Raw genomic sequence first — 26,450 nt, forward strand, 5'->3', positions numbered from 1 at the left:
CTTAAAGTTGCTGCTGGCACTTCATCATAGTTATGTTTAGAGTTCAGGCTGAAGTAGACTTACAGATGATCTGAAAAGAGTTTTAAGACTGTCACCATTATTACTCCATAGTGCAGCATAGTATCTTCAGTAGTGAAATAGGTGACCACAGTTTCAGAGCCATTTAGCTCAGGCTGACATCACCTTCTTGTGTATATGGCATTGCATAGATGCAAGCAGTGCCTGAATGGTTCTGTCGGAAGGAACGCATTCCACCTGACCATTAAACACTGCTCTGCAGGTTTCATAACTGATCCAGACTGCAGAAAATATGCAAGCAGTTACCATCAGAGCTATTATAAGAACTTTTCCTTCATGTAGTTGTTGCAGCCTGATCATAATGACTCAATTACCACATGCTACAAAATGTTGTAATTGCTGTTAGTCCTTCATACTGTCAGAGCCTGTTTTGGCTGTTCTGGCTGAATAGTTCTGAGTCTGACTACAGGAGGTGATCAGAGCTGCCTGGGTGGAGAAAAGCCAGCAGTCATGAGAGTCACAGGAGAGCTGTCTAGCACACCCAAAATCTTTTCATACTACAAATGGATCTCCAGCAATCTGTCTCACCGCAGAATTTACTGCATAAAAACACTTAAGAAAACTACAAAGAGGAAAGAAAATATCAGTTACTGGAAAGCTATTTGGATGAGGAATTCAGTTGTTGTTATTAAATAATATTGATTTTTCTCTCCAAAACATACTGGTTTTTGTTGATACTTAAAGGTGTATTAATTTTAAAGAAAAGTGACAAGATAAAAATTCTAGCTTAAATGTTTTAATGATGGAGAAAAAAAATTGCTCTGAAAATTCAAAGCAAAATTTTAAGTCATTGTTTTGAATTTTCTTCAGTATTTAAAAAAGGTTTGCTAAAAGTTTTAAAGGTGGTAACAATCAAATGTTTTGACACTTATCAGAAATTACTTTGCAGAATTTTTTTTGAAGGAGATTTCTTTTTTTCCTTTTTGTTTTGGGAATAAGATTTCCCATCTAATTATTCCTATACTACTTATTTTCAGAAGGCTGATTACAACTATCATTTTTTGATTTTTCAGTTAATCTTTGCTACACCAAATTAATGTCTGTATCAGCTGACCAGGTATAAGGTTAATATTAGGTTTAACACTTGCAGGTATTAAAACATTCCTCAGTTTTTCCATGCACGCTGAGGGAGAGCTGTACTGAAGCTATCCTGAGCCATACTGAAGAGTTCCCTGTTGGTTTGCATGCACTGCTCAGCAACTTTTGCTGAAAAACTTGCAAAGATTGATGCTAGTGCCAACCACACAGCTACTAAAATAGATTTAATAGATTTCATAAGAACTAGGAGATCTGGAATAGCCTGTCTCTTAAGGAAGTAAGTACAATAATTCTTTAACTCTAGGCCAGCAGCGGTTTTGCAGACCTTGGCACTAGGGTCAGCTGGAGTAATTAGAATAAGAGGGAATACTTTCCCTAAGGAGCTCTTTATATTGACTGTAGCTTAATTGAGCAAATAGCTGAGAGTCCTTGATAGAAAAATCCTGAAGACAACAAGCACAAAGCCACTAAGTTTTATTGGCTGAACTCCTGACCAAAGTCAGATGATCTGCCTAAAAATTCTGCCATTCTTGCCATGGGAGTCTACCATAGTTCTGGGCTCTGTCACTGGCTTTTGTGGAAGAAATAATGCTGTCACAGGACAGGAGCAAGGTGGATTTAGATTAACATGATGATATGCAGAGTTAAATTACTATTTGGTTATGCACATAGGTAGTGGGAAAGAAATTTTTCAGTTTTTCTTATCCGTAGCAATTAGACACCATGGTCAGGGTGAAATGCAAGACTTCCTTTATTTCCTGTTTACACAGGCCCTATCCTTTTTACTCGGTGCTTCTTACTCGTGGTTTTGGACTCTTTCTCCTTGTTCCTCTGTGCTTTGACAGCCTGTCCAGCTTAGTTCTCCTACAGCGATGGTGTTAGATTAATTTCTGCAGAGCTGTTATGAAATCACTCATGACTCATTCTTCTCTTGCTTCCATGAGTGAAATATGCCCTCTAAAAAAATCTCATGGTATGACAGGGAACGCTTACCAACTTGTTAAGTATGCTGAGCTGTGTTTAAGCAAGTTATAAAGTGGGTTCCAACCTACACAGTGCAGCATTAATATGCCTCTTCCTAATTTTGCTGTGCCTTACCTTATTTTCAGTGTCTGTAGTTTTCCTCTTGGGACTCTGTTACAGCCAAAAGTCACCAAGTAACAGCTGTGTGTTTTTAGACCACTTCTTGCCTTTTCTGACACGACCTCTCTAAAGGTAACACATTGGCCAAATGAGGCCTTGTATTTATGTTTTTCCTTCCTTCCAAAAAAATGCTGTGATCTGCTTCATTATCTTACAGTTTTTATTACTTCCCACATTCAAATATATGTTAGAGGGATATAGGGCAGTGTTGTTGGAACAATTTTTCAGATTACTTCTTGTTTCTGCAGATTTTCTCTTCATTGTGTATGCTTGGTAGGGAACACTTTGAATTCAAAACTAACACTGTAGATTTATTAATAAAAAGAACTAAGAAGACCTTTCTCCACACTGTTGCCTGCTGTTTTCTGATCAGATATTATAGTCACTCATAGGTAGTATGCTTTCCATATAGAAACTTGCCACGCTTTAGGTGTTCACCTTAAGCAACTTTTATATTTCTGTTGAACTTTGTGTGTGAGGATAATAAGGTAAGTCCTTTGTTTCTATGACAGAAACTGTGCATGAAGTCAGGTCACTTGATCAGGTTTTGTTATTGTCAATTACAGTTTTTCATGTTTGAGTCTAAAGGCTATGATCCAAATCCTGCTGTGAGAACATTTCTTTTGAGTTTTGAATGAAGCCTAAAACTAAATGGTCCAGCCAAGGATGATGAAAGGAGAAAAGCTTTTAGTAAGAATAAAATGTTGAACTAAAAGAGAATTAAATGTATTTTATGTGATATTTGTTTAATGTTTAAACATAACTACTTCAAAACTTTAAACTTATTACCCTGAATTCCTATTTTTAAGTGTTCCTCTAGACTTCTGATAAAATATCTAAGATATCTGGGTGAACAAAAGTGAACAGAGTTCATGGTAACTTTCTACTTGACAGTATGATAGGATGCAGATGTGGGAGATAGCCACTGTTCCCACCAGTCTCCTCAGACTGCTTTTGAACACTGCACTGATATGCTTCAATAGCCCCTGAAGTAAATTTTCAATTCAGGGAAATGATCACTGAGATAAACACTAAAGGAGCAGAGAAAGAAGTCATTGATGGGTTCCTTTATGAACTCAAGTTTACAGTTTGCAGTTTAATAGTTTACACAGCATGTATATACAAGTTAGGCAAAAAAAAACCCCAAAACAATAAAAAAGAGAACCCCAAGAACACTGCCTTATTCTACTGTTGAAGGAGGTGAGTTTAAATACCTTCCTGCTCTACTTGGTGCATTTTGAATGGTCATACTGGTACCAACATGGCATGTACCATAGAAATGGGCATATGCTTTATATTTTGCTGCATTTTTATTAATTGTCACACATGGCAAATTGCTTTTCTGTTAATCACTTTTTTCTGTGCCACTATTTCTCCCTGATTCTCCCTCCAAACTTTGCAGTTAACACTTCATAATTATAAACCTGTAGTCATGGGTAAAAATATACTTACTTTTAACTATTTGCTTCTAACTTTTGTTATTGACTGTTATTGCCAAGTAAATCTACATTCAGGAGGCAAACCCCCCTCCCTCTTTAAGAGAAGTGGGCTTATACTCTCCATGCTGTTATGTTTCTGTCTTTGGGCTTGCACCATTGCTTGTTCAAATGGTAGCTCAAAAATTACTGTATTGCAAATGTTAAGATTTTTAGTATCCGCAGAATCAGAGTAATTGTGCTTAAACACTATAGTAAAAGGTAAGTAATGTGAAAGCAGTAAGAATTGTAAGCTTTCTTGGAACTTCAGAGTAAGATGTTCAATATCAGAATTTGATTAGTGTCTCTTCCATATTTAGTCCTTTTATTAGGTCCAATTTAGTTTAGATCTCTGTCAGACTTCATCACTGGAAGACCCAGGACTTAGTATCCTGAAGGAGTCAATCTCTGTGGGTTTGAGAATTTCAGCAACAGAAAACTTGCAGTCAAAGTGGGCTTCAGTTCTCAGAGGTGTCCAGATAATCTGTCTAGATACTCAAATTACTTTCATATTGTTATTAGTTCATATTTCGGGTGCGAAGACAGAAAAAATTGATAAATGGACTCCAACTCTAAATAAGAAGGTAGATTTTTCATTGTGGGTTTGAAACAGGCTTTTCTTTAGAACAGTTTAAATGTAATAATAAGTGGTGTTTGAAAAGGTGTTAAGGAGTGTGCCACAGTCACTGGTGTATGCTGAGGTAGGTTTTGCTAGAAAGATTAGCCGAAAAATTGCACAGTGAGGATGTTAAGTTTTGAGATGATGACACATGTTGGCTTGCTTAAACTTCAGAGCTTTGTTGAATACAAAACAATGGCAGAGTTTAATATTTCAGGAAAATATTTTTAAAAATAAACTCAGAAGGAATATGGAAGCAATCCAGTACTTGGCTTTCTTTAATCGAATAGTTAAGGCAATTAATGCAGTACAATGTGTTAAAGGTCAAGTAAAGGCACAATACTTGGTTGTAAATGTGAATGTAGAATCATTATTAAGAGAGAACAGTTTGTTCACACAGTTTTATAGAAGGATGATGCTGTAAAGTTTTGTCTCATACTCACTTCCTGTCTCATTTTAAGGAACACAGTGCACCTGTCATTATACTTCCTAATCTTTTAAAACCTCCTTAAACTGTGTCTCCAGAGCTAACAAAATACCTTTTTCCTGTCTGCTTTATATGTAAATAACAGATTTATGAAAGAGGTTTCCTTTGCTTGATTGGCTTGGTTTGGTTTCAGAAATTGCAGGGCAAGTCAATTGTAATACTGCAGTTTCCATTAAAAGGCAAGTGCTTTAGATGTTGTTTCCAAATAATGCTGATGACTGCAGAACCATCACAGAAAATAAATTCCTTCACATGAAGCAAGTTCTGTTAAGACTAAGAAAGCATTCTTGGTCTTATATTAAGCTGAATAACTTGCTGATTTTGATTTGGGGAAACAAGAAGTTTCCCCAAACAAGCAGGAAGTTTATTTTCAGAATTCCTCTTTCAGTTAAGAATTGATTTCTCCTGGTAATTGAGATTGAAGCTGTCTAGTTTTGTGTAACTAAATAATGTACATGTTTTTAACACAGAGACCAGTTTAACATTTTTGCAGACATGTCTAAAAACATCACATCAATATCTGTAAACCTGTTCTTTAAGATGTAGAGTAGACAAATACTAGAAATAAGACATAAAGCATTTTAGAATCTAACATAGGCTTTAAAGCCAAACTTAGTCAAGCTTATCATAGTTGTTCTCGCTTAAGGAGAGAAAATGTTCAGGTTTTATGTGGTAAGTGGTCATAGCTGAAAAAAAAAGACAGTTAATCTGTTACTTATTTCTGATCTGATTACTGTAAATTTGGAGTTTTCTTTCAGTAAAGAAGCAAGATGCAAAAAGGGAAGTGAGGCACATAGTGTCCATACTGAAGGAGTTAAATGCCTGTAGTTTGATCAGAACCAAATTCCTAACTTTGAAGTCCATTCATCCATGGAATATTTTTCTTTAGGGAACTGGTAGAAAAATGCTTTAGCATTGGAAAAAGCACTGGAATGTGTGGGGAGAATTTTTGATTGATTGCATTGGGAGTTCAGTGTCTAGAGCAGTTGCAGTACCGGATGGAGGTTAGAAAAATAAATTGCATAGCCCAGACTGACAAAAAATAAAAGGTTCAGGTATAGTCACACAAAGATCAGTCCTTGTGAGCTTAATGGAAGCAATGAGGAGACACTTGGCTGTTCAGTACCAGACTTTGCAGTCTGTGTTCACAAAGGTTTCTTTTCAGTTGTTATGTGAGGAGAAATACACCAACATACCAGGAGTGGAAATTAGTGATACATCAGTGAAGAAACTACTGTTTTGACTTAGGTATGCCAATCTCTTCCATCTTTACATGTGATAGAAACAATATGATAAGAAAGCTTCTAGAGGCTCTATGACTGAAATTATTCAAAATTATAATGAACAGCTTGTTTGAGAATATAGATCAAAAAAACAGTATTAGAGATATCAGAGTAACATTAAATGGCCAAAATGCACACACTTCCCCACCACAATAGATATTAGTCTGCCATATTGTACACAGCATCATTCTGTTGTCATCAATGAAAAATGTTGAGAAGTAATTTCTGATCTCGCTTTTACTTGTGTAGCTGGACTATTTCCAGCAAGTCCCTAAATGAAGTAGGAAAGGTGAAATCTTGCCTTAGCAAAGAGGCTCTAACCCTTTCCAGTCTTCTCACCCCTCCATTAAAATTGTACAAGAAAATACCTGATATCCTTATTTGGGACATCTTTTCAGTTTGGTCTGGGCAGAACTCATTGAATAATAAGTGTTAACACTGAATATGTCTGTGGAAGGTGAAAGAATGGCTGATTTTCTATGATGGGGTACAACAGAATATTTCTGTATGTAACAGGAAAACCCTTTATTATTTTGTGATGTTAAAAAATCACAAAGTTTTTGACTTATATTGCTACATCTTGCAGATCAGATGAGACAAATATATTACCAACAGCATGTATTTTTAATAACTTCACAAAAGGACCCAGAAAATACTAAACTACTGAAATATAAGTAGCCCAAATAATACTGAAATAGATACTTTGAAAACTCCTAGAGAGGGCAAGTAATAAAAGGCTTAAAATGTTTCAAAGGCTCTGTATGAAATCAGTTTTGAGTTGGTGTTTCCCAGTATGTCTAGAATGCCTTGCTATTTTATTATAATAGTGAATTCTAGTGTAGAGTAATTTTGCATAGTTTCTGTAACTTGTTAAACAACAGCAAAATGTAGTTTCAACATCTCCTGCAAGATACCAGATTTTCTGGAATAGCTAAAAAATTCTAAAAAAAATTCTAAACACAAAATTTGGCCTATAAACAGACAAAGCTTGAAGAATATAATTGATAAGCCATACAGTAATCCCCCTACCTGGTGTTTTCTAGAGGTCTTTATAGGAGTTGAAAATGCGGCCTATTCAGAATACTGATAGTAGCAGCCAGAAAAGACATTCCAACATTGAAGCCTGGGAAAGAAAACTCTGCAACTGAACTATCCTCTTATAAGCAATAAAAGAGTTTGAATGCATCATGGATCAAATGGAAACTACTTTGGATATTGGGTGTGTGTTGGATTTGCTGGGTGAAAATGCAGTATTTTCTACTTTCACTGCAGAGTAATTCTGTTACCCAAGAATTTAATCCTGACAACTTCTTTAGTCTGTTTCCAATGTCTATGTAGAAGAAATGTATGCATCTGCATGACTGAGGTTTACCAAGATCACCTGTGCCTAGCTGTAAGGTTATTTTAACCTGTATCTGCACAGCTGGTGGGAATTCAAGTTCCTACAAGCCACTCTTCCTCACTAAAGATTGTCAGCTGTTTTCCCACTCATTTTTTGAACTACTTCCCAGAGAAGTGTGGCACTTGTTTGCATGAATGATACCTGAGAATTTATTTAGCCATACAGCTCTTCAGGTTGTGCAGCCTGGTGTTGAATCTAACTGCACCTATCTATTTACTCTAGCTGAGGATGTGATCCTCATTATAACAATGCAGCAGCTGAACAGGTAGGAGCCACCAGCCAGAACTTCTTGCTGGAGCAGACAAAAGTATAATGTTCTTGATGACCATTCCTCTTGTAAATCTTAGCACAATTTGTGATGGAGTGGGATATGTAGATCCCAGATTGAAAACATTATGTTACATGCAGCAACCTCATAGAAAACCCCTCACCTGTTCCCTTCCCTGGATTAATTTTCTTTTTACTGACATGTATGATAGCTTATGTGCTCATTGTACTCACCTGTATACTTACTAGTTAATACCTTTTTACCCAGCCTATCTAAACTGAACTGTCAATACCTTTCTTTGTCCCAAACTTCTGCTACTTTGTGGAAAAAAAAATCCAACTCAGGCCAAAACTAGCAAGTCAATTCTGTTATTTTTACAAGATTATCACAGGAATGCCAATGAAAATATTCTTAAGTTACAATGGGTGTAACACAGGATTTTCACATTACCCCCTCCCTCTGGGGGAAATCCATAACTTTGTCTACAGTGTGAACTCCACTCGTATGGGTCAGGGCTGATTTACCCGGTCAATGTGTTTGTTTCCACTTCCATTTTCATTGGCACAAAACCAAACAACTAAGGGGAAACAGGCAGTGCAGGGCCCCCACCCTGGCTCTGAACGTATTTTCTTCTATTGTAGCTGGTTCCCTCAATTTCCCAGATCAATCAAAACCTGCTGGAGTCACTGCTGTGATAAAGTTGGTTGCTGTCAGGGAGTAGGATATCTGTGCTAGAGTGATCAAGAGGGGTCAGAGCTTTTTTAGCAGCAATGATAACTCTACAGAAATAAATACCTACTGAATTCCAACACAAATTGGGCTGGGGAGCAGTACGGAATATCTTGAAACACTTGAATCTCTAATGGTCCCTGTATTGTGCTGGCATCCCAGTCAAGAGCATCAGCTCTTACCTTTCCAGGACTATCATAAGGTTTTGGAGATCCAGCACATAACAAATACTGTTAATGTCAATCCTTGGATGACACCTTTGAGGACTGGATAGGATGCTAGTCTTGAGAAGTCAAGAGGTCGGTTCCCTGAAATGTCCTGTCCAAAGTGTCAACAGCCTGCATATGAATGGTACAACTTAAACCAGTGTAAAGTTCCAGTCCATCTATGTGCCTAATGAAAACATTAGGAATAAAGCTGTGGTTTATATATTTATTTATGAAAAAATAAATAACATAATCTCTCTTGGTGTAGGACCGTGTTACACGGTTGTGTTAAGAGGAAGAGCAAATCAGCTTCTGCTCTCCTGGTTTTAGTGGAAAGCCTGCTCTTGGATTTAGTAGTAGCTGGTTACTGCCTACATTCATGGTAAATGCTTCCTGAGTCAGTAATTTACTATTCTCATGTCTGCTTTTCTAATCTTAACCTAATTTGAAAATTAAGCTTTGCTCTTCCTGATTTTTTTGGTACATTATTACTGTTACTGACCTCAAGTGTATCCTGAAAGATAATTTTGATTATGATGTTAGAAACAGGATGTAATACCACCTGTTTCTCCCAGATTTCTGTGTAGTGTTTGAACATCAAAACTAACAAGAACTGCTCAATCGGCTCCTACAAAAGGTACACAAGACAGAGCCTTGTGCTCAGCTTCACATGGCTTCTTTTGCTTTTCCACACATGCAGTGGCCACTTCTACTTCAGTAAATGAGATATGCCCAGGGCTGTTCTCTGCCTCAGAGGCCAGCTCATGCTGTGTCTCAAGTGCATGCAGTTACAAAAAAATGAGGGTAGCTGTATCCAGATTGCATGTTGGGAATGGCCTTTGACCTGGGCTGGCTGCTCAGCCATACCCAGGAAGGGTTTCAAGAAGACCTGTCTGGGCTGGCCTTGAGCTGCAGCCATATGGGCAGGAGACTGGGATTGTGTCCACGACCAAGAGGGAGCTATTAATACTGTTCCTGGACAGTTAGTTAAGATTAATTTTAAACATAAGCCATGAGGTTTACCATTTCTTACAGTTATGCCTCATCAATTATTTTATGTCTGGAGGGATTCAGAGGTCCTATTAGATACTTGGAAGAATGTCTGTTCACTTTCTGAGTTTTATGTTCCCTGCTTTGATAGTTTTCAGGTCAGAGTTCCACAGGCTAGCATTGTTACGTAAGAGAAAATATTGTCTTTTATCAGCTTTCAATTTGCTACATACAATTTCATTAATTAAGTGCTTTGTTCTCATCTTACAAAAGAGAGAAAATAATCAGTTCTAATTCCATGTGATGACAAATATAATTTGTTAATAAACTGATAAGCAATAAGGGCTAGAGCAACAGGAAGCAGGAATAATAAGAAAATTCATAGACAACAGTTACACTTTTATAGAAGTCTCTATACTAGCCTGTGAGGAGATTTTTTTTCTAACATTTTATTATTTCTAGGTGTGCCAACTGGTTCATCCATTTACACCATATGTTGCCGGACATAATGCATCAGCAAAAGATGATGCAAGGCAAGCTGATAGGACTGGGCAGGACATAGTATGCTCTTTGTCTCCTGGCTCAGTGGCCAAAACCCAATTGTTGAATTATTTTGTGAGAGCACAATCTTGTCTTTCATTGAATTATAAAAGACTCTGCCAGGGTTATGTGCTATTTCCAGTCAGGAATATGGAGGCTTTAAATTCTTGCTGGGTACAAGGAGTACTATCAAGATGAGGCAATGGGAATGATGCAGAATGAGAGGCTGGACTGAGTTTTTAATAGTGCTTAAAATAGTGATTCCTTACAAATCAACCAAAAGAGTCACATTTGCAAATGAAGAATAACACAAATACGAAAGATTCTTGCTAACAACTTTATTGTACTTATGCTCTGCAAAATATATCTTATTACGTATTACAGAAGAATAATGTAAAGTTTCACTCATAAAGCTTATAAAATTTTATTTTATAAAATATGCTGGTTATATTACTGATGAGTATATGCAGGTGCTTTCACAGAAAAAGTTGTACTGTTTATCCTCTTGGGAGTTCTATTTATTCTACATCTATTAATAACAAAAAAAATTATTTTAGGCATTTTAGGTTTTAGAAAAATATTTAAAGTTTACTGAATTTCATTTTCTGATGACATACACTACACTGCCTGGGATTTTCATGACCTGCAGTTTGACTGTTCAGTGTTTGGAGAAATTCAAAAAACCCCAAGGGTGAACTGAAATATATTTGTCCGCACACAAACTGTCCAGTATCAAAGCCTGCTACTGATGCCTTTGCAGAACTGGAAGTTAAGTATAATATAGTACTAACAAAGGATAGTGGGATGGGTTTGAACCCTACCCAGAGAAATAATGTTTGTTTTTTTTTTTTTAGTGGGGAGGGCAGGGAATAAAAGACTTGGACATGGTGGCATTTTTAGAAAGTTCGTGGCTGAATTAGAACTAAACCTTGCCTTTCCTGGTCTTTAGGCAGAAAGTAATTTTGGAAGGAAAATCAGATTCTGGAAGGAACTATTTCATTGCAGTTTGGTATAAAAGATCAACCTCCTTCTCCCCCCACATTCAATCAGCTTTACTTAATCACATGGTAACCACCTTTCCATATGCATCCTGTGTGTTTGAGAGTGGATCTCTCTCCCTGAATGGGTGTTTGCTTATGCTGGTCCAGTTATCACTCCTTTCATTAAAAGGAAAAGATAAGGGTCAGAATTAGAGAGGATGGCACAGCCTTCCTCCCTGCTCGGGTCTGTGCCGTGCCTCCCCTGTGATTTCCGACGGCAGCAGTTATGGAGTCATGCTCTCCCATTCAGCCTTGAGGGGGCTGCAAGGCTGAAGACAGGACTGTAAAGCCTCAAATACAGGACTCAAAGACACCATTGTGCAGGAAAGGACTATGAACAGTTGCTGAATTTTAAGTCCATGCTTAAATTCAAAGCATATCTGTGAGGTTATAGGATTTGCTCAAGACTTTTGGGAATTCAGAGCTGTGCACATTGTAGAAATGCTTAAGTAGAAATTGTTCCATATGATGATTATAAATCAGGGGATATCTGCATTTATACACAACAGTCATATTTTCAAGCAGTAGACCTCCACCCTGTAACATTGTACGTGAAGGGACAAACTTTTGTACACATCAGAATGAGAGTCTTCCTTCCTTTCTGTTTATTACAGAGATAATCCTTTATTTTATTTTTAAATCTGAATGTTTAAATAGGATTAGGATTGTCTGTTTAATTTGATAATTTAAATACCTGCAAACATTAAATTATGTGTGGCGTATAGTAATTTTTATCAGCATAGTGTAGCAGAATAAAGATCTTTTTGAGAGATCATACAGGTTCTACAATTTAGAGAGTAAATAAAGAAGCAAAAAATAAACCAGCCACATCTCCTCATCTGAACTTTCCCAGACTGAGCTCAGTCAAAGTGTGGGTTGCACAGAGAGCAGAGTACGTGGTCTGCAGAGGCTCCAGAAGAGTGCTAGGCTTCCTATTTTGCATAAACAAATTAAGAGGTCTTATCTCATAACTAACTTACAAGTGAGTAAGCAGAGCAGAACATTACTTTATGTTCAGAGTAAATGATAGGACAATTCCTTGCAATTAATATGCTCACACTTCGCATATGGAAATTTTTGTACATCTACAGAGTGCCTTTATGTTCAAAATTATTTTTAAGGTGAAGATAAGCTACTGTCGAAGCTTCTGCCATAGGATAGCTGTTTTGGGTTTGGTGTTTGTGTCTTGCTGGAATAACATGGGTTTGTTTGTTCTGTAGCCATTCCAGCCCACCCACATCTTGGTGGTTTGGCCCTTCCTTGTGCTTGTCTGCAGGTGTGCCCATTGCTGACCTCATTCACCCATCTATTTGCAGTCATAAATACATCTAACCTAATGTTTGGCCATATTTGTGTTATGATATCCTTGAAATAGAAAAAACCCTGAACAATTAATTGCTTATTACAAAGCAAAACTTTTTTCCACCTAATGTTCATCAAACTAGGCGGATTTTTCATGCTGTGACAGGAGATGATTGTAAAGTTTCTCTTCTATTTTGGGTATCACTGCACACTTGTAAGTGCCTCTGCCATGTCACCTGCCTGTGCTCTCTTACTTAGTTCAAATGGCCATCCTTGTAAGTGCTGCCTTTTCAAATATATGTAAAGCGCTTCAAAGGTCTCAGATGTCAACATGAAAGCAAATTAATTCTGTACTGCTTTTTTATGTCTAAAGTGCTAGGCACTCTAGCTAAGATTTTCTGTGGTTTAGAATTGGCCTAATTCTGTCAGGCAGGGGAGATCTTGTTGTCCACTTGAATATGACTAGAGTTAACATAAATATTTTGGTTTGTTTTCTGAAAATTCAATCCCAGAGCTACATAGATTTATTTCAAAATATTTTCATATGAATATTGTATCATCCACAGAGAGAAGCAGATTTAATTTGTATGCCAAAATTAAATCCAGCAGCATTCTCTTTTATGAGGAAACCTTTTAATGTATTTTAAAAAAATACTGGTAGTGTAAATTCAACCCACCCCAGCTATCATTGGTATCCTGTGCTACTGCCTAACCATGTGGAGTCATTTGCGCTTCTGTCAGGTGGGAAATGCTGAGTGCTTCAGCTGGGAAAAGAAAGTTCCAGTGCAAAGCATAACTTAGTGTGAAAACAAACTGGATAATGCACAGACTGCAAGTACGGACTTTTTCCCTCCAGTGACCCTGTTTTCTTTTGATCCTAACCTTCACAAAACTAGGGTCTTTAAGGCTGAAATATACAGTGTCCCAAGCTGGATTGCTTTTGCACTCTTAGAAAAATTCTTGGCCAAACAAAATTTGTTGTCCAGCACTTCACCAAAGTTGGATAAGTGCAGAAATGAAAGCAGGTGGAGAGGTAAACTCATGCCTGAGAAAGAAGTGCTGAGTATAATAGGAGAAAAGACAGGTTTTAGGGGTAAACGGTGACAATGGAGAGACGTAGAGAAGTGTGAGAAGCTAGAGGAAAATATGAATATTAGCACAGATTTTGGAGGCAAATGCTGGAATGTGTTAGTCATTTAAGAAAAAAAATTTAAAAAGAGAAGTAGGAACGTATGGGATAAGATTATATAAAGAATGTTTCCTTCCCAAATCTGCAGTTAGGCTTTGTAGCTCTGTGTCTGGCTGTGGCTTCAGCTGCCCACAAATGACTCATGAAAGTCACTTTTGAAATTGTGTATTTCAGTACTTAGAGTTGTCTTCATAAGTTTATATAGTGGAATTTAGTGCTGGTACGCTAAAGAGACAAAATCAGTGGACAGAACAAGCTGGGCAATTAATTTTGTTTCACAGGGTGTAAGGTTTGCATGTACACACGTCTGTCTGTGTGGTGCAATCATTAATGAGTCAGATACTGTTTCCCTTAGCCCCTTAGTTTTAGGGCAGTCTTCAGATGATTCAGCATGGTGTAGAAAAGCCTAAGATAGCGTATTTTCTGCTTCACAGAAATTAAAAGGTATATATGTAAAATTGTCAGGAAACTCCTACAAGAAAGGGAATGGTTTCATGGTTAGGAAAACTGGCAACCATGAGAATGGGATTCTATCCCTGCTTTTACTGATAAGTTCCTATTAAAAGTGGCCAAATTGCTTTGACCAAACTTTTTATTGGGCAATAAATACTCATTTTTTAATTTTCTACAGTGGGCCAGATTGTCAGAGTGTTCTCCCAGCTACAGTTTAAAGCCATTGGTGTGCTTTGCACGTATAAAACCCTGTACAAATACTAAGTAGTTAAGGAAAATCAGTAGTTTCATTTCTTTGGTGAGGAACCCAAACTCTATGGAAAGTTTTTCCATTTTTGCCCATTATATCCATGCCATGATAGGAAAAAGCCATTTCCCCTACAGTCTGTTCCACTTCTGAAGTCAATTAACATTTTTGAATCACTTAGGTAACTGGTGAAAGGTCTAACTAGCTCCAGAGGAATTTATTAATTTCCATTTTTAGTTTTGTGTTGAAGTGTCACACTAAATACTTAAATATTCTTTATTATAGGAAGTATGAGTATGATGCAGAAAAAAAAGTGATTATGAAATTAAAACCATACTCCAGTGTATTCTCATGATGGAAACAAATGAATTACCCAGTGAAGTTTTCAATTTAGGAAATGTTGAAATGAAGTCTTCGATTTCACTATCTGAAAAGGGTGTTCATTTTGGTCTGGGAAAGGATAGAGGGGGAGAAAGAGAAAGACCTTTAGTGTATAAAATATATTTAGAGTGAATTTCCTGTGGTCTATGGTGGTAAAAATTACTTGACAGGCAGATTCTGGGTATGTGGGGCTCCTAACCAGGAATATCGTAGCTAAATTTGTTCCCATTAAAATCAATAAAATATCTTGGATTGCTTCTAGAAATGTTTGTGGTGTATATTGCAACAAGTATTTGTTCTCCACAGTTCAGAACTGCTCTGGGCCAATGGGATTGCAAAATATCTGTCAGCTTTGGCTGACAGCCTAAGGTTGCCACAGCAATTTTTCTCTTTAATGAGTAAAATAGGTGATGTTTATAGAAAAATAACTGTCTCATGAGAAGCTGTGCAAAACGTTCCATTCAAAACCATTCTGTTTATATATAGTTTTGTTGTTTGTTTTCTTTTCTTTTTACTTACTACTGTGGACATTTGCATGAAAACAGGATATTTCTACTTCAAATTGCAGTCATGGACAGAATAGCTACTATACCAAAATGGAGCCAACCCACTTCAAAAAAAAAAAACCCAACTATTTTGCTTACCAAATCTGTTTCTTCTGTGTATGCAAAGTTTTGAGCACTTATTTTCCTACCTAAATTTAGGGGCTGGTTTTTTGCATTAGTTCTGTAAAACCAACAAAACAATATGGATGTAATAAAATAAGAATACATTCCTGCAAAGATTAAATTATTTTAAAAAATCATAAGTGACATTTATGTTTTAATATTTACAGTGACAGAAGGGATAAAAGTGTTTTTGTTATATATAGTGGCTTTTTTTTTTTACACAGCCTAGAAACAATGATAAATACTCGAGAGAGAGATAACTAGAAAAGCTGAGTCCTGTTTTTGGTTGTTGATGATCAATAGAATTAATAAACACAAGGAACATCAGTGTTCTCTTTGATGGACAAATTTGACTTTTCCAGACTCAGGTTGAGTGTAATAGTCTACCAATTAGAGAGATACACTTTTACTGACAAGTAGCATATTTTCTCTGGTTCAGCAATGTCTTATAATGCCCTTAAGATTACTTCAGGTATCCCAGGATGAACGTGTGCATTAACACCCATGCTCCTATATGTATTTACATCACTTAACACTTTAGTCCCTGGCTTTGGGTCCATCTGAGTGCCTGGGGAAAGTTCTCAACTGCCCAGAGAGCATTTGTTTCTCTGGCAGGAATGAGAAGCAGAGTGAGTGAGGTGTGCTGCCAAATCCTCAGCCCCTGTAAGCCTTTATCCTAGCAATCAGGATCCTGGATAACTGAGTCTTCCAGCTGGAGACAGCTCCAGCTGGAGCCGTCTTACAGATGCTCTGCCCTGTAGAGGCTCACTCGCCCTGGACTAGGAGACTGCCTGCAGTGGCTTGTGGCACAGAGCATGCTTTTCCTGTTCGTCCTTCTCTCATCTAGGGTGGTTCTCTGAAAACTGATACCTGTCTGTGCAAAATCCACTGGATGAAGCCGTCATCTGTTTGTACAACTGCAGGATTTATAGTCACCATACTAATAAGTAAATATTCCCTCTCTGGTTAATAAATGGAACACCAGAGTTGCAGTGCAGGTGAGCATAGTCCTCTAACTGTAAATATTTGAAGAGAAATTAAAAACAGACAGACTGTTTTTTGTACTACACAGATCAAGTTTTCAAATTCCAGGAACACCACTTCTTCCCAAAGCTACCTGCAAATCTTTCAGACGGTCATTTTTTCTCATTTGAAAAAATAAGCATCCCACTGAGCTTTCCTAGTGTAACCAGCCTGCGTTTGGCTCTGAGAGCTGAAAGAGTCTCTTTACCTCTTTGGGGCCATATGAATTCATGTTTTGCAGATAAAAATTATAAAAACTCTGCAAAATATACCTCCCAATTCTAAATGCAGATTTAAACTGCTTTTTTGGCATGCAACTTCACAGGGTCAGGGTCCATTTGCTTGGGCCAAACACCATTTAAATGTGACTGAAAAATATCAGGACCCTGTCAGTGGAAAGAAACATCAAGGGCTCTTTGGAGAAATAAGTTGCATTTATTCCTATTTTATAACTGTTCTGTATGTAATTTAAACGCAACAACTTTTTAAGTTGTTTTTAGTTTGGGCAACTAATAATGCATATTTTTTCATCCTTGTAGGATTTGACATGGGATTGTGGCTTGATGAAATGCTTGCGAAGTAATTCAGCATAAATGGGCCAGTTAGTTTCTTTGGTTATTTCTTGGTGATATTCAGTTCCCACCTGTTTTGTTCAGTGCTGCTTTGGCAAACTGTTACAGATTTTAGCAGTAGGCAGTTCACGGTAATGATATTACATAATACACTAAGTAAATATGTGATAAATGAGCAAATGTAAACCAAACAAGAAATGCAACCCTGGGGACTAACTGGGCTTGAAATTCTCATGGGTAAACACAGCAGGTGAGGAAAGGAGTATGACAAATAGGGTAAGAATTTCTTAAAGCCTGACTGCCACAAATGTGTCAATGGAGCTGAGTCAGCATGGGAAGAACGCAGTAATTTACTGTTGATTCAAAAGCCGGTAGCTCACTGCTACCCTTCTGGGTGATGAGGAATGCATTAGCTGGAAATGCAGATGACTAACCTTTGGGGACTGCTGCTTCTGCTGCTCTTCAGCCCAACTCTTGTGCTGTCCTTTCCAGGGACACTTCTCGGGAAACAATAGCATGTCATAGAGCTGCTGGGATAACCTACAGTCAGCATCGGACCATCAGCCAAAAAATGTGAATGATACTGTCATCTTTTTAGAAGTTGCAGTTTTAGAATTTGCCTTTCTGAACAGAAAAAAATTGCTTTCAATTTGCCTTTATCAGGCCAATATATATGTTAAATATATCTATTGTGCACAAGTTAGTATTTAGAATTTTAATTTATATTTCTTTGCTATGGGATTTTCAACATTTTGCCCACTAGAAGCAGGGCCTTTTTCTGCCTTTCTGCCTCCTATCTCTGTTTATATTTTTCAGTATAGAAATACATTTAGTTATTGTGTTGATGGTTACTTTTAAGTTACATCTGCCTGACCTCCAGTTTTTCTCTGTTTTTATTGTCAGCTCATGGATGCTATGACTGTAGGACCGTGCTAACTGACTCCTCTGGAATTTTCACTTCTCCATGCTTCCCCAGTGACTATCCCAACAGCCAGGCGTGCAAGTGGATCATCCGAGCACCTCATGGATTTATCATACAGCTAACATTTATTGATTTTGACATTGAAGAAGCTCCGGGTTGCATTTATGATTCCCTGACATTAGACAATGGAGAAAGCCCAATGAACCTTTGTGGCATCACTGCCAAAGGATTATCCTATAATTCTACTGGAAATGAAATGATTGTGTCATTTAAAAGCGACTTCAGTATCCAAAAGAAAGGTTTTAATGCCAGCTATGTAAGAAGTAAGTAAATCCAAAGCATTTCATGCCATTACAGATGTTATAAGGAAATGTCCTGTAAGGATTAGAATGACATTTCCCAAAGGAATCAAGTCCTCCATGAGAAGAGAATGAGTGGGTGAGGCTGCACTTCACAGGCTACAGGGTTATCTTGTATATTTTGTTAGCTAATTTATTTTTCTTTGGATCAAAATTATTCTATTCTAGGACTTGACCAGAAGTGTGTTAGAAAAACTCTTCACATGCAAAGATTTTAGGCTTAACAGTTCTCTCTCTGCCAGTTTATGCTGGAGGATTTGGAAGCAGGATAACTGTCCTTCAGGTCAGCACACCTGCAGAGGGACATAGAAACCTAAAGGAGAGCATGAGAGGGAACTTAGTTGAGCCAGAAGGAAGATCAGCCCGAACCTCTGGCCCAAAGTAACTCCCAACAGTGGGGAGAAATTTGTGCAGAAAGCAGAACTTACCAGAGTTCATCCAGCCTCTGGAACAAACTCCCAGGGATGAACTGACATTGCAAAATGGCTACCTGTCATTCCAGTTCCTTGACCTTTTTTTCCCTTCCTTAAATACATACCAATGGTTTTAAAGGTTTTAAAAAGACACTCATGCTTTTTTTCCTAGAAGATAAGTGTACAAATAACTTCTGGTTGGTGTTTGGCTTTTTGTTTAGAGCATTAATTAGAGTTAATTGGACAGTAAATTAGACAGTAAAGGGCAGTGAGGTAACAAAGGGCATTAGGACAGTCACTGACAAACCCCATATGTGGCTCACTGTTTATTCCACTTCAAGGTTATAGTTTCCCATTTCATGCTCTCAGTAGACTTCCTTTTTGTAGAAGTTAAGCTGAATACCAGTATTGCATTGAGCTTTTATACTATTGTAACACAGTTATGTTCTGCAGGTTGGCTGGCTCTGAAAACACAGAACAGGGAAGTTTGGCAATTCTCTCTTCAGTCACAAGCACACCTTCCTCATGGTTATTTTAAAAATATTTATTACACATATCACCTATTTTAAAATAATTAAGATAGTCACTCCCAGGAATCATAAGACAAAAGTAGGCATGATTATATAATCAAAATCTGTGTGCAGTCCTGAAAAGAAGAAAGGTAACATCACAGAGGAGCTAAAAATACTTCTCTCTACTGAGGTCCTTTCATGCTGACAAAATAAATACGATAATAATTCTAGGAGCATCTGTTTTCTTCTGAAAGTCAAAGCAAATTTTCTGAAAAGCTTCTCTATTTGAAATGAACAAAACTATTTCTGTATGGTAAGAAGTTGTAAAATCAAATGGATCATAAAAAATCACATGCAGTCAGATTATGCAAAATGATTTATTTCTTTATTCTTCTTTAATATTTTAATGTTTAATTATGACTGTGAGGGATGAGTTGCAATTAGAATTGAAAGATGCAATGTTTACCCTAGCTGTGTTTAATGAGGAGGAGATGAAAGGTCCACAAACGTAGGTAGAGAACCCTTTGTGTATATATACCTACATGCATATATACACATGTACATATACATGTACAAAAGTAAGGTACTTTTATGGAAGCAAGAGTATTACCTCCATGCCAAATTGAATAGTACCTTATGCTCATGGATAGCACCATCAAAATTAAATAGTTTTGGAAAATACCCTTTTATTTTGAAAAAGAAGACTATTCTCCACTGTGAGTAAAATTATCGAAAACCTTCACAAGTGACATATATTTTAATACTTCACATATATATTAGCTCAGAAGCTCTGTGTTAAGGCTTGCTGTTAAGCATCTAGGCTGAGGCTGGCTTCATTTGATTTCATTACTCCAAATGTGCAACTTTCACCTGACATCTTGATTTTGACTGGATGCTGAGAGAGCTGGCTGCATTCCTCTAGAGCAAGTTATAACTATATTCTTCTTATTGCTCACAGTTGTGCAATTATGTCACTTCCAGAACATAGTTACAGACAAAGATCATAGTAACACTTAACCTGGAAATGGATACAGAAAAGGGTCTTGGAAAAGGGATCATAATGTTCTGCTTTCCTTTCAAGTTATAAAAGCATGTGGACCATAGGACATCAGTGTGCACACACACTGAAATGACAACACATCCACATGGCAGATGTCAGTACTACGCTCTGCTATGCTTGCAAAGAGTTCCCAAAGCCATCTGAGAGATTGCACACCCCTTCACTTCAGATCATGTGAAAAATTGCACACACCCTCACTTCACATGAAGTTTCAAAGCTTGTACTTCAAGCTGACACTGTTTTTAACTACTAAAAATGTGATACGGGAGAAAAAGCATTAATTTCTCCCAGAATAAGGGGAATGCTGCTATATTTTTTTCCATTTCTCAGAATTTATAATTTTTAAATAATAAAATTAATTAGTTTGTTCAATTTTGAATTTCACAAAGCAATGCAAAGCTGGAAAGTAAAAGGCCATTCAAAGACACACGATTTCCTATCTGGAAACAGTTTAAAAATATGTAGTATGTAGTACATACATCCTAATGTGCAGTATGTACAAAAGACAAAATGCATGTGGCGAAAGACAGACATAAGAGAGTGAGTTGTGGGAGGGAATTAGTTTAGGAATAGAACAGCTTTTGTGTGGCTGCTCGGTTTTCTGTAAGAACAGTTTCAAACTAAGTTTTGCAGAGTCCTGTGGTCCATATCAAGTTGGGCACCCACACAAATGTTTGTCTCCTGCTTGCCACCTCCTGCAGCACACCAATAGCAGATGGATGGGCCGTATCCTCAGCTACAGTAAACCAGTGCAGCTTTGCCAGTCTTGGGGGAATTACGTCAATTTACACCAGCTGAGGGTCTGTCATGGTAAATAATTTCCTAGTAACACTTAACTACGTAAGTATAACTCCACCAGTAAGTAGAAGTCACTCAGTCACCAAAAGGGGAGGAAGAAGAGCCAACAGACCTGTGTTAGTACAGAAATGCTTGAGGCAATGTCATGTAAATTTAGCATACAGTTAAGCAGGACTGCAGTAGCCCAGATTAAAAAGCACAATTCACTGAGGTAGTAACAACACACTCTCAAACATGTGCTTGGTATGTGGACACTTGCAGACCTCGCTAAGGTTTGACACATTTCTTCCAGCATCAGTGACAGAATAGATGAAAGCAGGGGAGCTAGAAACATCAGAAGGCACCCCTTAAGCACCAAACTATACTGAAAAGCCCATCAGCTGGTAGGAGACCAGTGTTCCCTGCAAGGGATTGTAAAATAGATTCTAAAGACTCCAGTCTTGCTTATGCGTGAAGGGTGGTATGAGATGTGAGACAGTGAGATGCAAGTAAGGTTTGTACTTTCTTCATGAGAAAATGTGTCAAAAAGCCCCATGCCCATCATAATCCAGTTATCACAGAATAGTCTGAGTTGGAAGCGACCCAGAAGAATCATCAAGTTCAGCTCTGAAGTGAATGGCCCACACAGGGATCCAACCCACAACCTTGGCATTATTAGCACCATCCTCTAACCAATTGAGCTAATCTCAGGATCTTCCTAAGAGAAAAAATTTAACATCATTCTGAAAGTATTCTGGAATACCTGGATGAGTATTGCAAGAGTATATGTATATTCTTCCTCAGAGAATAACCAGTTTCTCTGATACAAACATTGAAATTCATCAGTGTGATGACTGACAGTGCAACAGCAAACAGGAAAGAGATCCGCACTTAATATTGATGGCAGGATTCAGCTTTCTCCATGTGGACAAAATACTTGTCAGTTTTGTCTTTTCAGTATATGAGGAAGGTGCCAGTGGTTAAATCTGTATGATGAATACAGCAAAGTTGAGTAGACTTTTTCCGTATGGGAGCAAAGTCCCGTTTATTTCTCTTTCTATACTGTTTAAATGTGACCAGGTGGTCCATAAGTTTCCTGACCGCCATAACACAGGCTAGATGGTGCTTATATGAATAAGCTTTCTTCTTTTTCAAGTCTTGAATCCTTACACTTCTTCTGGAACACTTTCCATGTTACGCAAAGTAGCTTACAGTATAATTAACCCACTAAAATATGCCCCTGTTTTCAATGGAGGGTTGAACGCTTTTTCTATCTATAAAATCATTACAGCATGCTTTTTCCCTTGGGGGAAAAATAAATCTATGAAGTAAATCCAGTAGCTATAAAAGCCCAGTGTTTTTCTCTCTTCCCTCCTGTTAGGCAGTTGCTGGGTTGGCAGATAATGTGCAATGCTTTATGTTATTTTACTATGTAATATGTTGGTCAAATTATGTTCTTGTGTATATCCAAATATGGTCATTTGGAACTCAGAGTCTTTGCAAGCAGCTGGCAAAGGGAACTTGCAGTACCACAGACAACATAGAATCCTTATACCCCATATATCTGTGTCTTTTCCTGGGTATGGCGTGACGGTTACCCTTCCCTCATGTCTCACCCTCTCATATTTGAAAGGGTTTTCTTTCATTCTGAGGAGAGAATATGTGTATTAATTAGTGTAAGTGTTGTGGCATCACTGAAAAAACCCAGAGGAGGCTGGGAATTAACTACTGTGGCAGTTATTCTTCAGGTTCTGCAAGAAACAGTTTAACTTCCAGTATACACACTGTGAAAACATGTAAGAGGTAGCAGACATTTGCAGGAGATACAGTCTGATGCAGAACTGTGGAGCCAGAAGTAAAAGCGAGGGCTGTTGCAATCTGTACCAGACACCTTTGCATGTCTGGTAGCCAGAAACTTTTCTGTGGACAAATTTGCTGGAACAATTGTGCTGCCATAAATGTGCCAATAAAACTGAGCGTATTAACATTTTATTTTGAAAAATAATGTTCTCCAAAATAGAGTGAACAGAATTGTCATAAATGTACCCATGGAGAAAAAGTATTTGTCGTGTGATACCTTTTTTTCATTTGGTGGCTGCCATTTTGCCCATGCAAGTGAGAATGCTTAATAACAATTAGAGCAATTCTGCCTAAATACCCTTACAGCAATACATAAATAGTAGTAGGGGTAGAAATTTCTGGATACTTGTGCAAAATCCAAAACTGCTGACCCAACTGTTAGCAAATAGGGAACAGCTTGGATATAAATATTCATAAACACACAATTGCAGTATTTGACCAGAAAGCTTCTGGGGACAAAATGAGAAGATGCCTAATGCTGCGCAGAAACACCCATTAGCTGAATTCAGCAACAAAAGGCTTCAGTTTGCCAAGGAATGTAATGGGGTCTTTCTTCTATTGCGATATTCAAAAGAAGGAAGGCCTGAACTTCACTGGTGTATTGCAGTCATGCAGACAAGTAATTAAAATAATACATTTTAAAAGCAAGTCATACTGTGTTTTTCAAATAACTGGTTTATTCCGTTGCGTAATGCATCCTTACTAGATGAATGAGAAGTAATTTTTATAAAGTGAGCTGAAACAGAGTTGGAAGTCAGTAGGTAATACATACTATATTGCTCTTAATGCAACTTATGGGCTGGTTGTTAACTGGGTATCACACAGCATTCTCTGTGCCATTGAAAGGATCGCTGCATATTTTCAGCTGAGTGAACTCCTAAGTCAAATTCCCCCTGGTGTGTGCTGTTGGTATATTACAGTGATAAAAATGACATGATAAATGTTTGTTTTAATGAATGTTACTTTAACCCCTGCTGCCAATCTGCCTTTATTCCTATATGATTAATTTTTTGTTGTTGTTGATTTACTTATCTGCTCTTGGTTCTAGTTGCTGTGTCTCTGAGGAATCAGAAAGTCATCATTCCCCAGGTTCCCGACATCGATGCTGTGTCTGTGGCAGAGACCATCTCAGTGCCAGAGCTTAGACAGTTCACACTGTGCTTTGAAGCAACCAAGGGCAACAGCGATGACAATGATGACTGGAAGGTTTTCTCCTACACTGATGCATTGTTGACAGAACTCCTGAGCTTCGGGAAGACCACAAAAGGCCATTTTCTGTCCATCTCAGGCACACAGTGCATCCTTAAGAATGCATTGCCCCGAAATGCAGAGTTTTTCACAGGAACCTTTCAGCAGCTGTGTGTTGTATGGGATAGCTTCTCGGGCACTATAGGTATATATGCCAAAAACATCTATCATGTAGTGAACTGTCCGGAGATCTTTGACAAAGTTATCCCTGGAGATGGGAGGCTGGTGCTGGGCTCTAACAGCAATGAAGTGAGTTCTCTAAATGGGGACATTTACAACTTCCGCCTCTGGAATTTCACCATGAATGCGCAAACACTGGCCAACCTCAGCTGCGATGTGAAAGGAAACATTGTAGACTGGGAAAATGAATTCTGGAGTATTCCAACTTCAGCACTGAAAGCAGAAAACAATTTGAGTTGTGGTGAGTATGCCTTGCCAAAACTTTTTTGCTTGTTTTCCCCCCACACTTCTGTATTGTGCTGAACATATCACATACCAAGATGGAAAAAAATGAGAGCATTCCCGTGAAAGAAGAATAGGTCTTACCTTTGCTATACTTTAGCTCTACACTCACCATACACAGAGCCTTTGAAAGGGTTTCCTTAAACGAAAAGAACAAGTCCCCTAAGTGTATTGAGTTGCTGCTGGAAATGATCTGCAGATCAAAGTTTTTCCAAAACGCTCCTTATTGGTTCATACGAAAGGGGGATAATGGCAACTACCTGCTGGCCTCAAATAAGATTACTGTGGTCTCTAGAGAAAAAAAAGTGTATTAGCTAATTAATTACTAAATGTTTTTGTACCTGCCCTTTGGTCCTTTGATTAGCCAGAGGAGCCCTTGCTAGCCTCGTGCTGTGTATGCAGAGCCAGCAAAAGCAGTGACAAAAACAGTGCATAGGAGACAGGAAACTAGAAGAAAACACTAAATTAGAGGAAGCGGACACAAAGGAAGAGTTTAGGATCAAAATCATCAGATTTTTTCTTTATGATGATGTATTATCAGTCCTTCTTTTAACTGGTAATTACTGAAGATCTTTTTTCCTCCAGATTACTCCAGAAGATAAATTTCAATACATTTACCAACCTATTCTCATTTCACGGCTCAGACGCTTGGTTCACGTAAATATCCTGGAGTATTTTTTTGTATATGTGACAGAGCATTTGTCAGCATTCTGAGAATCCTTTAGATTTAACTTTAGAGGAGAAGCTGGCACCACTGAGGCATGCTAGTTTCTGTACCTAATAGTTCTTGAGGGATTAAGGTGGCTAAAAAAGCTGCCTTGCTTGCTTTATGGTACTCATATCAAAGTGTGGGATACTCCCTGGCAGCTGGAACTACTGAGAAAGATCTCATCATGCCTCTGCTAAAAAAAATTAAGCAACACTTCTATAAAAGTACAAGCAGCTAGGTGCCTTCACCTTTCTACCAGAACAAAGAAAAGTCTGATTTGACTGCAACTGGTGAACATGTTCTGGACAAAAAAATGGTTGTTTCTATTTAATCGGTGCAAACTGATCTGATAGAGAATAAGTTCCCAGAAAATCTTAGTCTTCTTACACTGTTACACCATGATGACTACCATAACACTTTTACCAAACAATCTACCAAGATCTCTGTAAAAGCTTCAGTCTCATTTAATTTTGACCGCAGTAGGAGTCTTGTTCTTCCTTCTGTTAAAGATTGTACAGTCCTATGACACAAATATAATATCACAGCTGTGGTCATAGAAACAATAGAATTATTTTCATTCCACACCTTTATTCCTTGGGATGTGAGTGATCAGTTGTTTTCCTGCAGCAGAGCATTGTTTTAGAAAAGGTGTATTAGCGTTCCTACTTCAGGCCCAGTATCTGTACAAGTCATTTAAAATGTATCCACATACAAACATTGTTGCCTCTAAATAAGACTATGAGGAAACTAACTTACTAGCCAGTCTTATTCTTTCCTTGAAGTGAAATCATCCCCTGTGATACAAGCTTTCCTGAGCCAGAGTATTTCCTAAAAGAAAATTCTGGGTGCAGTGCCATTTCAGAGATGGTTACTAATCCCAGAGATGAAATTGTTAGAATTGTCTTCCCTCCCTCCTCTCAAGTAAAAGCCTTCTTTGTAAAACCAGACTTCAACAGGAGAGTTGATGAGTCAGGCTATCAACCATGAATAAACCA

General features: G+C 37.8%; 1 protein-coding gene across 5 annotated transcripts in view; it reads left to right on the forward strand.

The window, feature by feature from the left end:
- Positions 1–26,450, forward strand: part of ADGRG6 (adhesion G protein-coupled receptor G6) — a 111,568-nt gene that overhangs the window by 24,185 nt on the left and 60,933 nt on the right. For all 5 annotated transcript variants that reach the window (XM_039568766.1, XM_039568767.1, XM_039568765.1 and 2 more), the window contains exons 3-4: positions 18,037–18,378; positions 24,085–24,705. In XM_039568766.1, coding sequence (XP_039424700.1) covers positions 18,037–18,378; positions 24,085–24,705 — 963 coding nt within the window. The remainder of the gene's footprint in view (positions 1–18,036; positions 18,379–24,084; positions 24,706–26,450) is intronic.

The sequence above is a fragment of the Corvus cornix genome, chromosome 3 (assembly GCF_000738735.6).
Source record: "Corvus cornix cornix isolate S_Up_H32 chromosome 3, ASM73873v5, whole genome shotgun sequence".
Lineage (NCBI taxonomy): Eukaryota > Metazoa > Chordata > Aves > Passeriformes > Corvidae > Corvus > Corvus cornix.